We start from the raw sequence: 16,925 nt of genomic DNA, 5'->3' as shown, positions 1-16,925 counted from the left end.
CCCCTGTACCTTTGGAGATCCTCTGTGTAAGAAGCTTCTCAAACAAGCCCTTCTGCCTTCTGCTTTAGCCCATTTTTATCCCAGCAGCCATGGCTGGGTCATGGTCCTGTCACTGGACACCCAGGATGGGTTTTATCCACCTGGCAGCTGGCTGAGCTCAGCCTAAATTCCCTCAGAGGAGCATCAACCTTCAGTTCCAGCTCCTGAGGAAGTCCCTGTGAGCTGAATGCCCAGCTGTGAATAATCACATAAAATACACACACAATATCATCCATGAGCACAAAGCCTCTGGAAAGCAGAGTTCTGTGTTAGGTCCCTGTGCCCTGCTCCCTGATTTCCTCTGGAAATCCTCACAGGCTGCTGAGGCAGAGGAGAGCAGCTGGAAATGAGGGGTGGCAGTGGCAGGATGGGGACAGAGCTCTGCCTGCCCCTGACACACAGAATCACAGAATCACTGGGTTGGGTTGGAAGAGACCTTCAAGGTGATCGAGTCCAACCCAGCCCCAACCCCTCAACTCAACCCTGGCACCCAGTGCCACATCCAGGCTTTGTTAAACACACCCAGGGATGGGGACTCCACCACCTGCCTGGGCAGCCATTCCAGAACTTTATCACTCTTTCTGTGAAAAACTTCTTCCTGATATCCACCCTGAATTTCCCTTGGTGCAGTTTGAGGCTGTGTGCTCTGGCTGTGTCAGTGCTGCTGCAGAAAGAGCCCAGCCCCAGCTGAGCACAGGCACCTTTCAGGAGCTGTGCAGAGTGATGGGGGCAGCCCTGAGTCTCCTTTTCTCCAGGCTGAGCACGCCCAGCTCCCTCAGGGGTTCCTCACAGGGTTTGTGTTCCCAGCCCCTCCAGCCTCATTGCCCCCCTGGAAGTGCTCCAGGTCCTCAATGTCCTTCCCAAGCTGAGGGGCCAGAGCTGGACACAGCACTCAGGGTTTGGCCTCACCAGTGCCAATGTGTGGCTGTGGGTCAGTGTCAGAGCTCCCTGCCTGTGGGGTATGACCTGGAGCTGATGGTGTTCATCCTTCCCTCAGGCACCTCCCTTTAACTGCAGCCCCTGGAAGCAGCACAATCCTGTTCCTGTCCCTGTCCCACCCTTAACCTGCTCATTATTCCATTACCATTTCACAGCAGCTCTTGACAGCTGCTGTATTCCATCACCTGCTGGCCCCTCAGTATTAAACAGTGAGCTGCACTCCAAATGGTCATTTGGGGCACCTGAGGTCAGTTTGGAGCCCGAGGAATAACAAAACAATCAAGATACACACACAAACATCATCCCTGAGCACAGAGCCTCTGGAAAGCAGAACTCTGTGTTAGGTACCTGTGCCCTTGGTCCCTCATTGCCTGTGCCTCTCCCTCTGCAGTGCTGTCCTTCCCTTTCCTCAGCAAAAATTCCTTGCAGCATCCCTAAAGAGACTTGAGAGAGCAGAAGGAATTCTATTAACTGCTTGAGGACAGAGCCAGCAGATCCTGGATCCTTCAGGCTGCTCCCTAATCACTTAAGTAATTCCTGCAGCTGATGGGTGATGGTGGGAAGGACACCAGCTCCTCCTTCCAGGGCCTCAGGGCGCACCCTCAGCTTCTCCAGGCAGGCTGCTCAGTTCACATTATTTATCTCTCTGCAAAAGCCCCATAAAACATCTCTTTTATTTTCCTTGGACTTTTTGTTCCACTCCTAAATAATCCAAAAGTTGGATTTTGAACCCAGACCTTGCTGGACTTTGTCATACCTGCAAATCCTGGTCTTCTGCTTGGAAATAGAAAGGTTCCCAGTGGTTGCCCTTTCCATGAATATTTGTGTCATCAGAAATCACTTTATGGCTATTCCCAGAAAGCAGGAGCAGCTGTGAATTCATAGAAATTCTGTGAATGCACATTTGTGGACAATACTCTGCATAATTGAGTGGCAGATTTGAAAGCCCAAAGCTCTGTTTCATATTCTGTGGTGCAAATCCAGAGTAGCTCCAGTACTGTTGGGTCTGAATCCTGATTTTGGAATTATTTGAGGCTGAATTGTGCATTTGGGAGAGGAATTGGTGTCTGCACTGGGTGTCCTTGTGTCTAGACTCACTCTTGCCTGGTGCTGTCATCAGCACCATCCCTGCAGCCAGAAATTTCCTCTCTCTCAGCAGCTGACAGCCAGGATGGAGTTTGCAGGCTGGAATTTCCAGTCATTCCAAGCATCCTGTGTGCACATGGAACTCCATGCATACTTATGGCTTAGCACTTTTTATCTTCTTTTTTTTTTGTTGTTGTTGTGTTTTTGTTTGGGTTTTTTTTGGTGGGGTTTGGTGGTTTTTTTGAGTTTTATTTTGGGTTTTTTTGTCTTTTTTATTTTGTTTTGTTTTGTTTTTTGTGTCTTGGTTTTGGGTGTTTTCTAGTTGTATTAACAAATAGAAAAGTTAAGTCGTTAAAAGAATAGTAACCAGGAGCCAGTTATTTGTAGTCAGTTTAATACTACATGTTTTGGTTTTAAATTATAAATTCAAGTCAAAATTAAAAGAAAATTAGGAACTGTTTATTATGAAATGAATTTATTTGTTTTATACATTTAACTCCTGGATACTATGAAAGATTAAGTCCTTTTAAGTTTATTGCTTTTAGACTGTTCAGAGCCAATTTTTTTAAGTTAGCTGTAAGAATAATTGACCCCCCCCAAGCAGCTTTAAGTTTAGGAAAAATTTCAATTAGTTTTCTTTTGTAATCAGTTACCTAGAAACTCTGTTTTGAATTATTTACCCAGCAGTTATCAAAATTGGACACATTTAAATAATTTGTTCCTTTTTCAATAGTTTTAAATTTTTTTTTACTTGTTTGTATCCTGTGTTATGAAGTATTTACCTTTTGCAAGTCCTATTTAAACTTTGACACTTTTTCCCTTGCTTTTGTAAAAAAAAAAACCTGCAGTTTTTTTTCTCTTTCACCTACTAAACCCAAAGACAACTTCCTGTTTAGGAATTGGATTTTCACATCCTGATGTTTAATGCACTAAAAGTGGTCATTGTTTAGCTCTGCCTGGGCAGGCAGAGGATGTGCTGATGTGCCCAGAATTCCAGATTTTGGTGAAGAAATGAACACCAGACAATTCAGACTGGTGCAAAATGAGTATTTAGCATGGCAAGGCTGGTTGGAGTCTTGCACACTGATTAGTTTTCCTATTATTCCTGTATTGTTAATTAGCCCTGGGTCAGTAATCAGAGGTGCAGCTCTGTGCTTGTCCCTGCCCAAGGATGAGCAGGATCAGAGTCCCCTTCAGGCTGTCCCCTGCTCTGTCCTTGCTCATACACAGAGGTTGTTGCTTCTCTTTAGGGATTTTTTGGGGCTTTGTGGCCCTCTGGGTCAAACCTGGGGAAGCTGAAGAGGAACTCGTGGTGTGCAGACCCAGAGTGATGCCCAGGCACATTCCAGCTGCAGGAAGGCTCTGCCAGCCCCGAGGGGCACAGGAGGGGTGGCAGGAGGTGACAGAGCTGGGGACAATGAGTGAGGGCTGGGGGAGCTGAGCAAACCCTACCCTGCCTGCAGGAAGGGCACAAGAGAGGCTGGCACTGGCACAGCTCCCATTCAGGGCACTGCTCTGGGAGCTCAGGCCTTTCCTGGGGCTGTGGGCAGTGCCCTGCACGGAACTGGTGAAACCTGGGGTCCCTGCATGGCTCAGAGAGGGAGAGGGGGAGAAGGAAGTGTCAGAATGTGGATTTTGTTTTCTCTGCTTGTGTGAGAGCCCCTGGTCGAGGTGGGCAGTGGGCAGGAGACAAGGGCAGCTCCTTAAAACCAGCGGGGATTTGGGCCCCAGCACAGGCTGGGCATGGAGGGCAGCCTGGGGCTGCAGGGCTGCAGGACAAATGTCCCTGCAGGGACTCCATGGGTATGAACTGCGCTGGGCTGTGGGACACAGCAGTGCCCCCCTCCAGGTGACCTGAGCTGAAGCTGCTCCATCTCCCACTGAGATCTCAAAGGGAAGAGAGCAGCTGGTGCAGGCAGCTCAGTCACGGAATCAGAAAATATCCTGAGCTGGAAGGGACCCCAAAGATCATCAAATCCACCCCTGTCCCTGCCCAGCCCCCCCAGCAACCCCACCCTGTCCATCCCTGGCAGCGCTGTCCAAAGGCTCCTGGAGCTCTGGCAGCCTCGGGGCCGTGCCCATTCCCTGGGCAGCCTGGGCAGTGCCAGCACCCTCTGGGGGAAGAACCTTGCCCTGAGCTCAGCCTGAGCTGCCCTGGCCCAGCCCCAGCCGTGCCCTGGCTCCTGTCCCTGTCCCAGAGCAGAGATGGGAGCTGCCCCTCGGGAGGAGCTGCAGCCCCGGGGAGCTCTGCCCTCACTCTGCTGCAGCTGAACAACCCCAGAGCCCTCAGCTGCTCCTCACAGCCCCTCCAGACCCTTCCCCATCCCTGTGTCCCTCCTTTGGATACTCTCTCACAGCTTTACATCTTTTTCTGGTATTGAGACACCCCAAACTCCCCAGCACTGGGGGTGAGGCTGCTCCAGCCCAGAGCAGAGTGGGACAATCCCTCCCTTCCTCCTTCCCTCCCCCATCTGGTGTCCCCCACATGCTCCTCATTTCCCAGGGACATTCCCTGGTGGCTTTGCTCTGCCTGGCTCCCCCAGAGCTGCTTTTCACAGAATTCACAGAATCACTGGGCTGGAAGAGACCTTCAAGATCATCGAGTCCAACCCAGCTCCAACAGCTTGCTAAACCCTGGCACCCAGTGCCACATCCAGGCTTTGTTAAACACACCCAGGGATGGGGACTCCACCACCTCCCTGGGCAGCCATTCCAGAACTTTATCACTCTTCCTGTAAAAATCTTTTTCCTGATATCCAGCCTGAATTTCCCTTGGTGCAGCTTGAGGCTGTGTGCTCTGGTTGTGTCAGTGCTGCTGCAGAAAGAGCCCAGCCCCAGCTGAGCACAGGCACCTTTCAGGAGCTGTGCAGAGTGATGGGGGCAGCCCTGAGTCTCCTTTTCTCCAGGCTGAGCACCCCCAGCTCCCTCAGGGGTTCCTCTCAGGGTTTGTGTTCCCAGCCCCTCTCCAGCCTCGTTGTCCCCTCTGGAAGTGCTCCAGGTCCTCAATGTCCTTCCCAAGCTGAGGGGCCAGAGCTGGACACAGCCCTCAGGGTTTGGCCTCACCAGTGCCAATGTGTGGCTGTGGGTCAGTGTCAGAGCTCCCTGCCTGTGGGTGCCACCTTTCAGGAGCTGTGGAGAGGGATGAGGTGACCCTTCCTGTGAGTGACCTTTTCCTGTGAGTGACCTTTTCCTGTGAGTGACCCTTCCTGTGAGTGACCTTTCCTGTGAGTGACCCTTCCTGTGAGTGACTTTTCCTGTGAGTGACCCTTCCTGTGAGTGACCCTTTCCTGTGAGTGATCTTTCCTGTGAGTGACCCTCTGTGTCCCTCCTGCTCTGTGCAGATCCTGACGGGCGAGGACTGGAACGCTGTGATGTACCATGGGATAGAGTCACAGGGCGGCGTCCATTCCGGAATGTTCTCCTCCATCTACTTCATCGTGCTCACCCTGTTTGGTAACTGTATCCTTCCATCCTCGTGCCACAGTGCTGCCCACTGTCACCATCTGCTAGGGCAAGTGACTTGTGATGGTTCCTTTCAGATCCCAAAAGTGCAAAAGACAAACAGCAGGGCCTGTCAGTTTAATCACAACAAATGCACCTTTACTGAGGGCTGTGCTGGCTAGCTATATACAGACACAAACGGGACAGGACTGCTTTGGAATGCATCTAGAGCCGTTTATTCCTCAGCATCAGCCTCATACATGATTTTTTACATGCAGGATGTGAGCAGCTCACACTCCAGCCAGCAAGCTAAAGAAATTTGCTGTTACAATCTACTAAATACTCGTCTTAGCCAATTACACATACTGACAGACACTTTAACTAATCAACATAAACACACGTAGCTTGAGTTAAAACAATGCTTGCTTGTTTATTTATAAGAATACAATACATAAAGCTTTATTAATGAAATGCAACTTTGCTTCTAGAAACTTTTTGCAACTTAGAAAACTATTCCGAAACGCTAGACACAAGTCTATTGTTCTATTCCTCACGTCTTTGTGCAGCTAACAAGATGCATCAACAATATTAATAATTCTGTCATAACTGAGGCCTGTCTGTTTTCCCACAAACCTGAAACCCTCTAACTTTATGGATTCCTACAAGGGCCAACAGCAAATGCAGTAGAGGGATCAGAAAAGGAAATAAAGGATAGAAGGAAAAAGAGGGGAAGGGGAATATAACTACCAACTGATCCTGTAACCCTGTGATTCTCTGATTCTGTGACTGATTCTGTGATTGATTCTGTGATTCCATGACTGATTCTGTGATTCTATGATTGATTCTGTGATTGATCCTGTAATTCTGTGATTGATTCTGTGATTGATCCTGCAATTCTGTGATTCTGTGATTGATCCTGTAATCCTGTGATTGATTCTGTGATTCTGTGGCTGCAGCCACAAGCTGTGTGGATCCAGTGGGAGCATCCCTAAAACAGGAAACCCAGGAATTGTGGCTGAGCTGAGGCAGCCCTGGCTGCTTTGTTTGCTCTGCAGAGTGGGATGAGAACATCCCAAGTGAGATGAGAACGCCCCAAAGTGCTATGGGAACACCCAAAAGTGGGATGAGAAAGTCCTAGAGTGGGATGGGAACCCCCCAAAGTGGGATGAGAAAGTCCCAGAGTGGGATAAGAACCCCCAAAGTGGGATGAGAACACCCCAAAAGTGGGATGAGAGCTCGCAGTGCTGCTGCTCCACCCAGGAGCTCCCACGAGGATTTCCTGACCTTCTCCCTGGTTACAGTCCCAGCATTCCTCTTTTCCTGGGAGTCTTGTTTGGGCTGGAGATGCAGGAGAAGAGGAGGGGTGAATTGGGAGAAATGCTGGGGCTAAAGACAGAATTCCTGCAGAAATGGGCTGCTGCAGCTGGGGTGGAGGAGACAGAAGGTGCCATCGATGACATTGGTGCCCATGGGTGGCACAGCAGGGCTCCAGCCCTTTGGCTTGGCTGGAATTCTGTCCTTCAGGATGAGGAGCAGGGACAGGGAAGAGCAGAGCAGGCAGTGGGAGCTGTGCCTGTCACACGAGTGTCCCCAAGGATTTATCCCATTCCTGGAGGAGCCGTGGCAGCGATGCTCAGAATATCTTCACAGCAGCCAGCACAGCCCTTCCAGAAACACCAGGCTCTGCAAAATTGGGTCAGAGAAGAGCAGGGAGGGAGGGAGAGCTCTAAATCCTCTGGGCATGGCATTTGGAAATGAGATTAAGCTGTAACCAGGCTTGACAGCACAGCTGAGGGAGGGACGTTTCACCTCCGAGCTGCTGAGCCCCAGCGGGGCATGAATTCCCTTCTCACCTTTAATTCAGAGGGGACCTCTCCCTGCTCCTTTGGCTTCCAGTGCCAGGCAAAGAGCAGGGCACATTCAAGAGGAGGGGATCTGCTGCCCCTGCCATGGATTTGGGATTTGGAGAGTGGGAACCTCACCCACCTTCTCCCTAAATCTCATCAGGTGCAGCTCTCTTGTTTTCCCTTCTGCTGCTGAGGGGATCCAGGGCTGTTCTTCCTGAGTTCCTCCCGACATCTCCAGTGCCTCTGCCATGCCCTTTGCCCACAGCCCCGTGCTAGTGGCTCCTTGAGCTCCTTGGGACATCACTGGGGCATTGAGGAATGAAGAGGGATGTGCTAGGTGGGATCCTTGATCCTCCCTGAGTCCTGCAGGGTGGGATGAGTTTGCTGCAGGTGAGGCTCTGTGAGCACAGAGAGACGGGGAGGAATTTGCTTTTTCAATGAATCATGGCAAGGAAAAGTTTGTTTTTCTAAGTGGGAAGTGTCTCATGTTACGTTTCCATTTCCAGAGAGTCTGTGTGGAACCAGAAATGGTTTAATGAAAGTTTTATGATTACAGTAACAACAGGATTTGGCCCATTTTCCAGGAAATTACACCATGCCTGGGTTCACTGTTATCCACTTAATTGATAAATGGAGGCATCTGTTGAGACAATAAAAAAAAAGGGAAAAAAACTCCAAGAAGAGCCTGAAAAAAAAGCAGGAGCTGCCTGGAGGATGCTGCCCTTACCTGGCCCTCGGGTGCCAGGCAGGAGATGATTCCAAGTTACACAGCCTGAGGCAGAGCCTGCAGTTTGGGAGAAATTTGGGAATCCCCCAGCACTGCAGAGAGGACTGAGGGACCTTTTTTGGGGCAGAAACACCCAAGTCTGCCAGACTGGGTCTGCTTGGAAATGGATCAGGCCAGGCTGATCTGATAAAAAGAAATTAATTCAATTTCCAGGGGTTGCCTGTGTTACATGAGCCACTTCCAGAGGGTGTGGGAGGCAGGGGGAGGGAGGCAGTTGTCCTGCTGAGACGTTTATTCCCTGATAGGAGGCTTGGAAGTGTTTCTAGCCTGTTGGAATTCCTTCCCAAAATCCCATAAAACTTTACCCCCCTTGGCCGTGGGAGCCATTCCCTGTGACCTGTCCCTCCATCCCTTGTCCCCAGTCCCTCCCCAGCTCTCCTGGAGCCTCCTGCAAACACCTGCATTAATTTCCTAATTCTCCTGCAGCCCTTTCAGTGGGTTTATGAACCATTCCCCTGCACATTCCTACCTGGAGGAGCAAACAGAGCTCTGCAGTGAGTGACTCTCCTGTCCCCAGGTGATGTGCAAGAGCCAAACACATTTTCTCCTTGGGAGAGTGCTTGTGCTTGTTTTGCTCTGCTTGCCCTCCTTCCCTGTGCTAGGGCAGCTGATTTATGGCTGCTCTGGGGCTGTTTTGCAGCCACAAGGTTGGAATAACAACAATAAACTCAGCAAAAGCTGAAATCATTAAGTGGAAAAATGAAAGTAAAAGAGGAATAAAGAATTCCAGGCCAGTGTTCTGTCTCAGGGATGCGATGCAGAGCTCTGCTGAGAGGCCTGGCCTGGCGTGGGCACTGCCCTGGCTTAGCTGGGCTCTGGGCTGGGCTTAGGGGCTGTTTTATCAGCAGAGCTCATGAATGGGGCTGGGGGTGCTGCTCTGGGGCAGCTGAGCTCTGTGTGGGGCTCAGCATGGCTGGGTGCCCCATTGCCACCCTGACTCCAGGTGAGGTAAGCCAGGATGGTTTCCTCCCAGCAGCAATGACCTGAGATCCATTTTTCCACGCTCCCCACGACTTTATACAGCTCTGTGTGTATAAAAATGTAAACGTTGGCTTAAAGTGACCCATTTCCTGCAGCTCCAGTGGTTGTCCTTTAAAACAAGAGGGGGAAATGAGGCTGAAATCTGTGTGAGGGGAAAATGAGGCTGAAGTCTGAGTGAGGGGGAAATGAGGCTGAAATCTGTGTGTGAAATCTGCATTTTTGGGCTGGAGGGGTGGAAAACCAGGGGTTGTGGTGCCTCTGGGGGCAGCAGGAGGTCCCACCCTGTCCCTCTAATGGGGTGGCACCCCTCAGGTCCTGTCCCCTCTGCAGACAGGTCCTGGGGACACAAATGTGTGTCCAGCCCTGCTGGGCCAGCTCTGGGCAGGGTGGGTGAGCTGGGAATGGTGGCAAAGCTTCCAAAGATCAATCCATGAAACACAAAAGGGGGGAATAGGGGCAGCAGGGAGGGAATGATTGCTCCTGTGCTGTGTGAAGAGCTTTTCCTCAGCTGCTCCCTCAGATACTCTCCTGAACGTCTTCTTGGCCATCGCTGTGGACAACCTGGCCAATGCCCAGGAGCTGACCAAGGTAGGTGGAACATTACATTTTATTATAAATTCCAAAGCAAGGGGGACACCCTGAGCTGTCCCCTGAAACCCTGGGGTGCCTGAAGGAGCTGGGACAGAGACTAGATGGTGTTAAGGGAAATAAAGAGATTGACTGAAGGGCTTTCAAGGCCACACCCTGGCAGCACCCAGCAAAAGAGAGCTTGGTCATGAGATCTCACATTTTTATCAGTTCTGCTCCGTTTGCATCTTGCAGTTCATTGTCCCATTCCAGCTTTAGCCCAGGCAGTCCCACCCTGCTTGTTTTTCTCTCTCCAGCCCACGGTGTTTGTGCTCCTGGGCTGAGATTTGGATCATTTGTCCTTGGTGCCCAGCTGGAGCAGGAATTGTTTTGTCTCCCTGCTCTGTGCACAGAGCTCAACCTCATAAAAAGCACAAAAAAAAAAAAAAAACCGAGGCATCACCATGCCCCCCTCATATGAAGCCCGGAGACGCACCTTTTTTTTTTTTTTTCACTGCTAATATTTTTATTTTTTTTTAAGGAATTTTATTTTTTTTTTTAAGCAGCACAGAATGTGAAAAATAGAAAAGCTAAACCTGAGGCATCACCTGCTGCCCCTCTGGTGACCACTTTGCACTGCAGAGAGGTTCATTCCCCTGCAGGTTTCTTTATTTCAGCTTGCAGGGAATATTTTGTGTTTAGTTTGGTCTCACACTTTGTGTTCCTTACCTCACCAAGGTTGGTGATGCATGAAAGAATTAAAATTTTCCAAGCAGCTCCAGGCAAAACAATTTGCAGAGGCTGTTGTGAGCACCCAGGGGAGATGTTGGGATATTCCTGCCTCTCCCCAGGTGTAAGAGAAGTCAGAGGCACAAAGCCAGGTCCTGGCAGGGGATGGCAGTGACACTGGTGTGGCTTTTCTGGATGTAGACACAGATTTCTGTTGGCGAATGTTTACACTGAGAACAGCTCAGCCCAGGGTTGTGCAGGAGGATTGTGACTGTTGCCCTTGGTGTTTGGGCTATTGCACAGTTTTGATTTCTTGGTGCACTCTGGTGGATTAATGAGTAGAATTAAAGGGATTTTTGCACATTTTTAGTTTTTCTCACCCATTCCTGTGCTGCTGCCATCAGTCACAGTGACCTGCTGGGGGCACAGGCAGCAGTGTCCCCATTGGGGTGGTTGTGTTTTAAAACTTTAATTTCTTTCCTCCTGCCAGTGGCAGAGCTCTCTGCCCACGTGCTGAGGCAGCAGCAGGCACAGGTGGTTTTTATTTTTAGGGAAAGGTGCAGCAGTTCATGCCCTGGATCCCAAGGCCAGGCTGGATGAGCTGGAGCAGCCTGGGACAGTGGGAGGTGTCCTGGGTGGGCTTTGAGGTCCTTCCACCCCAAACCATCCCATGGAATTGTTCAAAGCCACGGAGATGTGCTGCTCAGGGTTGGTGCTGAGCTCTGGGGGTGCATCTGGCACTGCTGCACTCGAGCCTTCCCAACATTTTTGGCTCTTTGGGTCCCCAGTGCAGCTCCACACTTCAGGGACACGGAGATTTCCCCACGGTTCCCACCCTCTCCCAGCTGCTGCAGACCAAACCAGCCAAAGGTTCCCATCAAAAACCACATCCCTGCTGTGGCTGAGCTGCTCTCTCATCTCCCCTTTTCCTGCAGGACTGGCTCCAGCTTTTCTGGAGCTTTCTCCCAACAAACCCTCCAAACAGCTTGGTGGCTCCTGGGTGAAAAATTTTTTAATTATTATAAATGTTTTTATTACAAATATTTTATTATAAATAATTTTAATAAATATCTTATTACTATAATAAATATTTTTATTATAAATATTTTCATTAGTATAAATTTATTATTATAAGTATTTTATAAATAAATTTATTATTATAAATAAATTTATTATTATAAATAAATGTATTATAAATATTTTGTTATTATAAATAATTATATTATAAGTAATTTTTAATATAAATAAATTTTTGTTATTTTTGTTATTGTTTTTTTTGTTCCAATACTGTGTTCTGCATCCCTCCTCCCTTAAAATGCTGCTCATGGCTGTCTTTAATGGCTCTCTGTTGTTTTGGGAGTTTTTCCTTTTATTTATTTTTTTTTTATAATGGGAATTTTTTTCATCTTTCAGCAGCTCAGCTGTTTCTGTGCTCACAGAAATCTCCAGCCTGGAGGCAAAGATCCTCCCAGATTTATGGGCATCCCTTCTATGTGCTAAGAGGGGAGATGAGGCCCAGCACAATTCTTGGATAATGAAGCTCATCCTCCTTCTTTCTTAATCCTTTAAGTGCTTTCTTGTGAATATTTCAGCAGCTGACAGGGATGGTTGGAAACCTGACTTTGGGGATGTTTATAAAGTCTAATTAAATATTGATGGATTCAACAGCATTGCCAAATCATAAAACTTCTCCAAAAACTCTCTTGGGAATTTTTTTTTTAGTTTAATTTTATTTATGACCCCCCAAATCACTGGGGCTTTCAAAAGAAGAGAAAAAAGCTAAAATTCAATTAGACACATACCTGGAGAATGAGGGATTTCCTGCTGAGTAAATATGAGCATGCAAGCCCCAAAAATGGCCCAGAGATACAGGGAAGTTACTCAGGAGTCAGTTGGTCCCAGGAGACTCTCCTGACATTTATTCTGTGAAATTAATTGAGATCAGTGCTGAATTTAATGTGGGAGAACCAGGAGCAATTGAAATTGCCTCTGTTTAGGGAAGGCAGAAAACTTTGCTGCCTCAGGATTGGAACATCTCAAGTTCCCCCACTTCTGGATGCTAATTTGGATTTTTTTTTATGTGGCATTTGGGCCATTTCTGGGCTCTGTGACCTGTAAGAGGAGCTCTCAGGGCTGGGACTATATTTAACTGCAGCTTGATCACCCTGTGGCTGTTACAGAACTCACCAGTGCTTAGGCATGACTCATTTTTGGGGGGAAAAAACAAAGAATCACCACCTTTGCTTTCAATCTATAAAAAAATCTGCTCCCAGCTCGCTCTCCTGCTCTTGCTGTTCTGCTCTTGCACTGATTCAAACTCTGCCACCCAATTTTTAGTGATTCCTGAGAACTCTCCTCAATCCCTTTGGGTTCCCTCACCTTTAGGTTTTTTTCAATATATTGACAGTTTTTTCTTCCTGTTCACTTACTCAGAGCAGATTTTACAATTGCCCCCAAATTTTGCTTTTCAAGTCTCTCTGCTGGTCATGCAGAATGTCTCTGGTGACATCCAGCAACTCCTGCTTCATCCTCACTACAACTGAGGCTTTATTTTCCTAAATATCTTCAAGCAGGAAGTGTTTTCTCATCTCTGCCACTGCCAGTGATTCCTGAAAAAGCAGGATAAAAACATGTATGAGGGATGTGGGAATTGGATATAAATTTGTATAAAATTCTTGAGGAATGCCCAGAAATTCTGGACTGAAGGGAGTGGCCAAACCCAGAGTTGAGCATCCATAAATCTCCCTCTTTCCTATAGAAAAGGCTTTAACTGGCTGAATGTATTCAAGAAAATTCAGTGTTAATGATGTACATCATGATGGGGAGCACCAAAAACGGGGTTTTACCCCGTGAGAAATTGATTTAAATGAAGATTTAGAACTCTAGGAAACAGAAAGGGACATGAACCAAGGATGTGCTTATGGGCAAGAGCTTTATCTCTGAAATGGGGGTGACAGTTTGAGCTGGAATTTTAAATATCAGGTAAAAAATTAATGAACTTTTGGAGTCATTTGCAATATCTGCATGGAAGGAGCCACAGAGATATTACAAAGCAAACATCTGCTGAGGGCTGAGCTCGTTGTGAGGGAGGAACAGCTGTGTTTGCTGCTCCTCCAGGATGGAAATCCAGCAGAATTACAGAGGCACCCGAGAGAATGGAGCAGAAACCACAAATTTAAAAGAGATTTTAAAACCTGCACCTGGTGCTTTAGGGGCAAAGAAAAATCATCAGCCTTTGCTTTTTAAGGCTGCTGGAGATCCCTCAAAGGAAGAAATAATTTGAATTTACCTGGAGAATGAAAGGAAAACCGGAAAGATTTTTTTAATTGGGGTTTTATTCCTTTTAAAACTTGTGTCCTGAGGATATTTCTGCTGCATTGGGATGGGCACAGTTAATTTTTTTTAAATTAAAAAAATAAACCAGGAGCTGCTGTGGGATTTGTGTGGGAAAGAGAATTTGTGTTGGAACCACTCTGGGATGTTTTGTTCTTGCTGAGCAGCGACCCCACAGAGTCCAGGGGGGAGATTGGGGGGCACAGGGACCTGGGGACAGCTGAGCCCAGGGACATTCCAGACAGAGTGACAACATCTGTCTGTCCCAGTCCTGCTCCATGCAGGGAGCTCTGCTGTGCTGGGGATGGCAAAACCCGGGGTGGGAAATGTGGAATTCATTCCTTTCTCTTTTTCTTCCTCCAATACTCTGAATTTATCCCAATCCATGGGTGCTTTGCTGCTTTCCCACCCCAGCAGGGTGAAAGGACAGGTTCTGAGCTGGGGGCCAGGGTTAAACCAAACACCCTTGGTTTGCAATGAGCTCCCAAAGCTTTGATAAATTGGAATTTGGCATAAAATAAAAATAAAATACTGGAAATTACGGAGAAAAATCCATAAAATGCTGGAATCTGGCAGCTGAGAAATACTGACTTTGTATAATTGCTCAGCAGGTCTTTTATTCAGGCCTGGTTATAGACTTGCAAATATTTGCAAAGGGAAAAAAAAGGAAAAAGAAAAGAAGAAATTTATATGGTAACGATTTTTAAAATCAATTTTCCACATTTTTTTCCCTTCTGAAGGCGAAAAATAAAACAGTTTCCAAATGAGTTCAGTGGAAGCAAATAGCACCAAAGGCAGAGCGAGGAGCTGTTTATGCAGATGGAATTCAGGGTGGATAAATCTCTATAATTTCCTTTTCCAAAGCTGGAGATCTGTCTGCTCTCATTATTTTAATCCTGACTCCTTGCAGCAGCAGCAGCCTGGGAGAGCAGAGGCAGACCTGTGCATTCCATGAATTTTGACCCAAGAGCCTGGGACTGCTCTCAGTGTGCTTTTCCCTGGATTTGTGAGATGCTGGTGTTGCTACCAGAGCTCTGTGCTGATCCTGCCATGCTTTGACTTTATTTTGGTTAGAAAATTCCAGCCAAGTTGCCCTCGGTGCCCACTGAAGGGGAACCAGGTTGTTTCCTTGGGTTTTGCTGTTGCCTCAATGTTTAAGATTCTTAAATTTTGAATTTTTGAAATTACTTTTTTTTTTTAAACTAAGATCCTTAATTTTGAGTTTTAGTGATGCTTTTCATGTTGGGTAGGAAGAGAGAAATCCCAGGTACAATCTTCAGAGGTTAAAAATCCTCGTGATCCAGGGATATGCAGGAAGCAGGAGCAGAACCCTGCTTTGCTCTACAGACTACATTTAATATGTTTTCTTTTTTTTGTTTTCTGAGTCCTCAGGGATCTGTGGTGGGTGTGAATAACTGATGGGAGCAGGACCATCCCAAATCCATCATTTTTTGTTATTGTTTCAGAAAATTCCCCTTGCCAGGGAGGATTTAGGAGCCTGTGCAGGTGTTCCAGCGGGACATTGGTTTTAGAGGGTTGTTCCACACACAGCTCTGGGATAAATGGGGAATTCCACCTGGAACTGTCCCATCCCTGCTCCCTCAGAGTCTCCTTCCCCAGTGCTGTGTGCTGAGAGGAGACCCAGCAGAGTCAAGGATGAGGGTAAAAAACCCTCTTGACCAAACCTTGCCTGCACCAAACCTGGGGCTCCTTGCAAGAAAATCTGCCCTAAGTTGAAATTCCTGTGTCCTTGCAGCCCTAAATTGAAATTCCTGTGTCCTTGCAGCCCTAAATTGAAATTCCTGTGTCTTTGCAGCCCTAAATTGAAATTCCTGTGTCTTTGCAGCCCTAAATTAAAATTCCTGTGTCCTTGCAGCCCTAAATTGAAATTCCTGTGTCTTTGCAGCCCTAAATTGAAATTCCTGTGTCCTTGCAGCCCTAAATTGAAATTCCTGTGTCTTTGCAGCCCTAAATTAAAATTCCTGTGTCCTTGCAGCCCTAAATTGAAATTCCTGTGTTCTTGCAGCCCTGAGTTGAAATTTCTGTGTCTTTGCAGCCCTAAATTGAAATTTCTGTGTCCTTGCAGCCCTGAGTTGAAATTTCTGTGTCTTTGCAGCCCTAAACTAAAATTCCTGTCTTTGCAGCCCTAGATTGAAATTCCTTTGTCCTTGCAGCCCTAAACTAAAATTCCTGTGTCCTTGCAGCCCTAGATTGAAATGCCTGTGTCCTTGCAGCCCTAAATGGAAATTCCTGTGTCCTTGCCACCCACCAGTGGTAGCACCATGCCCCAGGGGAGCGCTGCTTGTTGTTATTCCATGATTTATTCCCTGTTTTCTCTTGTTTTCGTGCCCCAGGACGAGGAGGAGATGGAGGAAGCCACCAACCAGAAGCTGGCCCTGCAGAAGGCCAAGGAGGTGGCTGAAGTGAGCCCCATGTCAGCAGCCAACATCTCCATAGCTGCGTAAGCACCTTTGATTCCTTGGGGGAGCATTTCCCTTCTGCGGAGTCACTGTCTGTCTGTCTGTCCAGCTGGAGCATCCTCTGGTCTGGGAGCCCTCCTGCACCACCTCTGGCCAAATACTTCAGTGCTGAGCACTTAATTAGGAGTTTAAGGAAGGATTTCTTTCAGTTTGGTGCTCTTTGTAAGGCCTCATCTCTGAATAATTGCAGTTTAGGAGGATTTTTTTTTTTTTAAGGTAGATTTCACCAGGTGAAGTGTTAACATCCCACTTTGGATTTTTAATGAGGATATGAGTTTAATGATTTTTAATGAGTTATTTCTGTGTGTGCAGAGAAATCAATATTTTATTTAATAATCTTGAGAACTGAAGAGCAAAGGCATCCTCTTAAATAGCTGAAAAATGGGCTTGAATTCCCTTTCCTTGCTGTTTGAAAGAGCTGGGCGGAATAAAATGCTCTGGTTTGGAGGCAGGAACATCCATTTGGGATTCCCAGATGCCTGGATGAGGACAAGCACAGGCTCTGTGATACCAAAACCCTTGGAGAGCTTTGCCTTGGGCCCAACTTTTCCTGGATCCTGGAGGTGCAAAAATGAGGTGTAGGTGGAAATATTAATCCAGGTTCCTGTGTTTGAGACATCTCTGGAAATATCCAAGTGTTGGATGGACTTGGAGCAGCCTGGGGTGGTGGAGGGTGTCCCTGCAGAGGTTGGGATG

The 16,925-nt window shown here is 47.5% G+C and overlaps 1 protein-coding gene across 1 annotated transcript in view; it reads left to right on the top strand.

Annotated features, from left to right (window-relative positions):
- The window catches only part of LOC115910801 (voltage-dependent N-type calcium channel subunit alpha-1B-like), a 328,893-nt gene that overhangs the window by 212,298 nt on the left and 99,670 nt on the right, over positions 1-16,925 (top strand). Inside the window, 3 exon segments of the mRNA XM_030961242.1 lie at positions 5,406-5,523; positions 9,641-9,708; positions 16,104-16,210. Of these exon segments, the coding sequence (XP_030817102.1) occupies positions 5,406-5,523; positions 9,641-9,708; positions 16,104-16,210 (293 nt within the window).

The sequence above is a fragment of the Camarhynchus parvulus genome, chromosome 17 (genome assembly GCF_901933205.1).
Source record: "Camarhynchus parvulus chromosome 17, STF_HiC, whole genome shotgun sequence".
Classification (NCBI taxonomy): Eukaryota; Metazoa; Chordata; class Aves; order Passeriformes; family Thraupidae; genus Camarhynchus; species Camarhynchus parvulus.
Note: the sequence above shows the minus strand (reverse complement) of the source record. Positions and strands in the feature narration are given on the sequence as shown.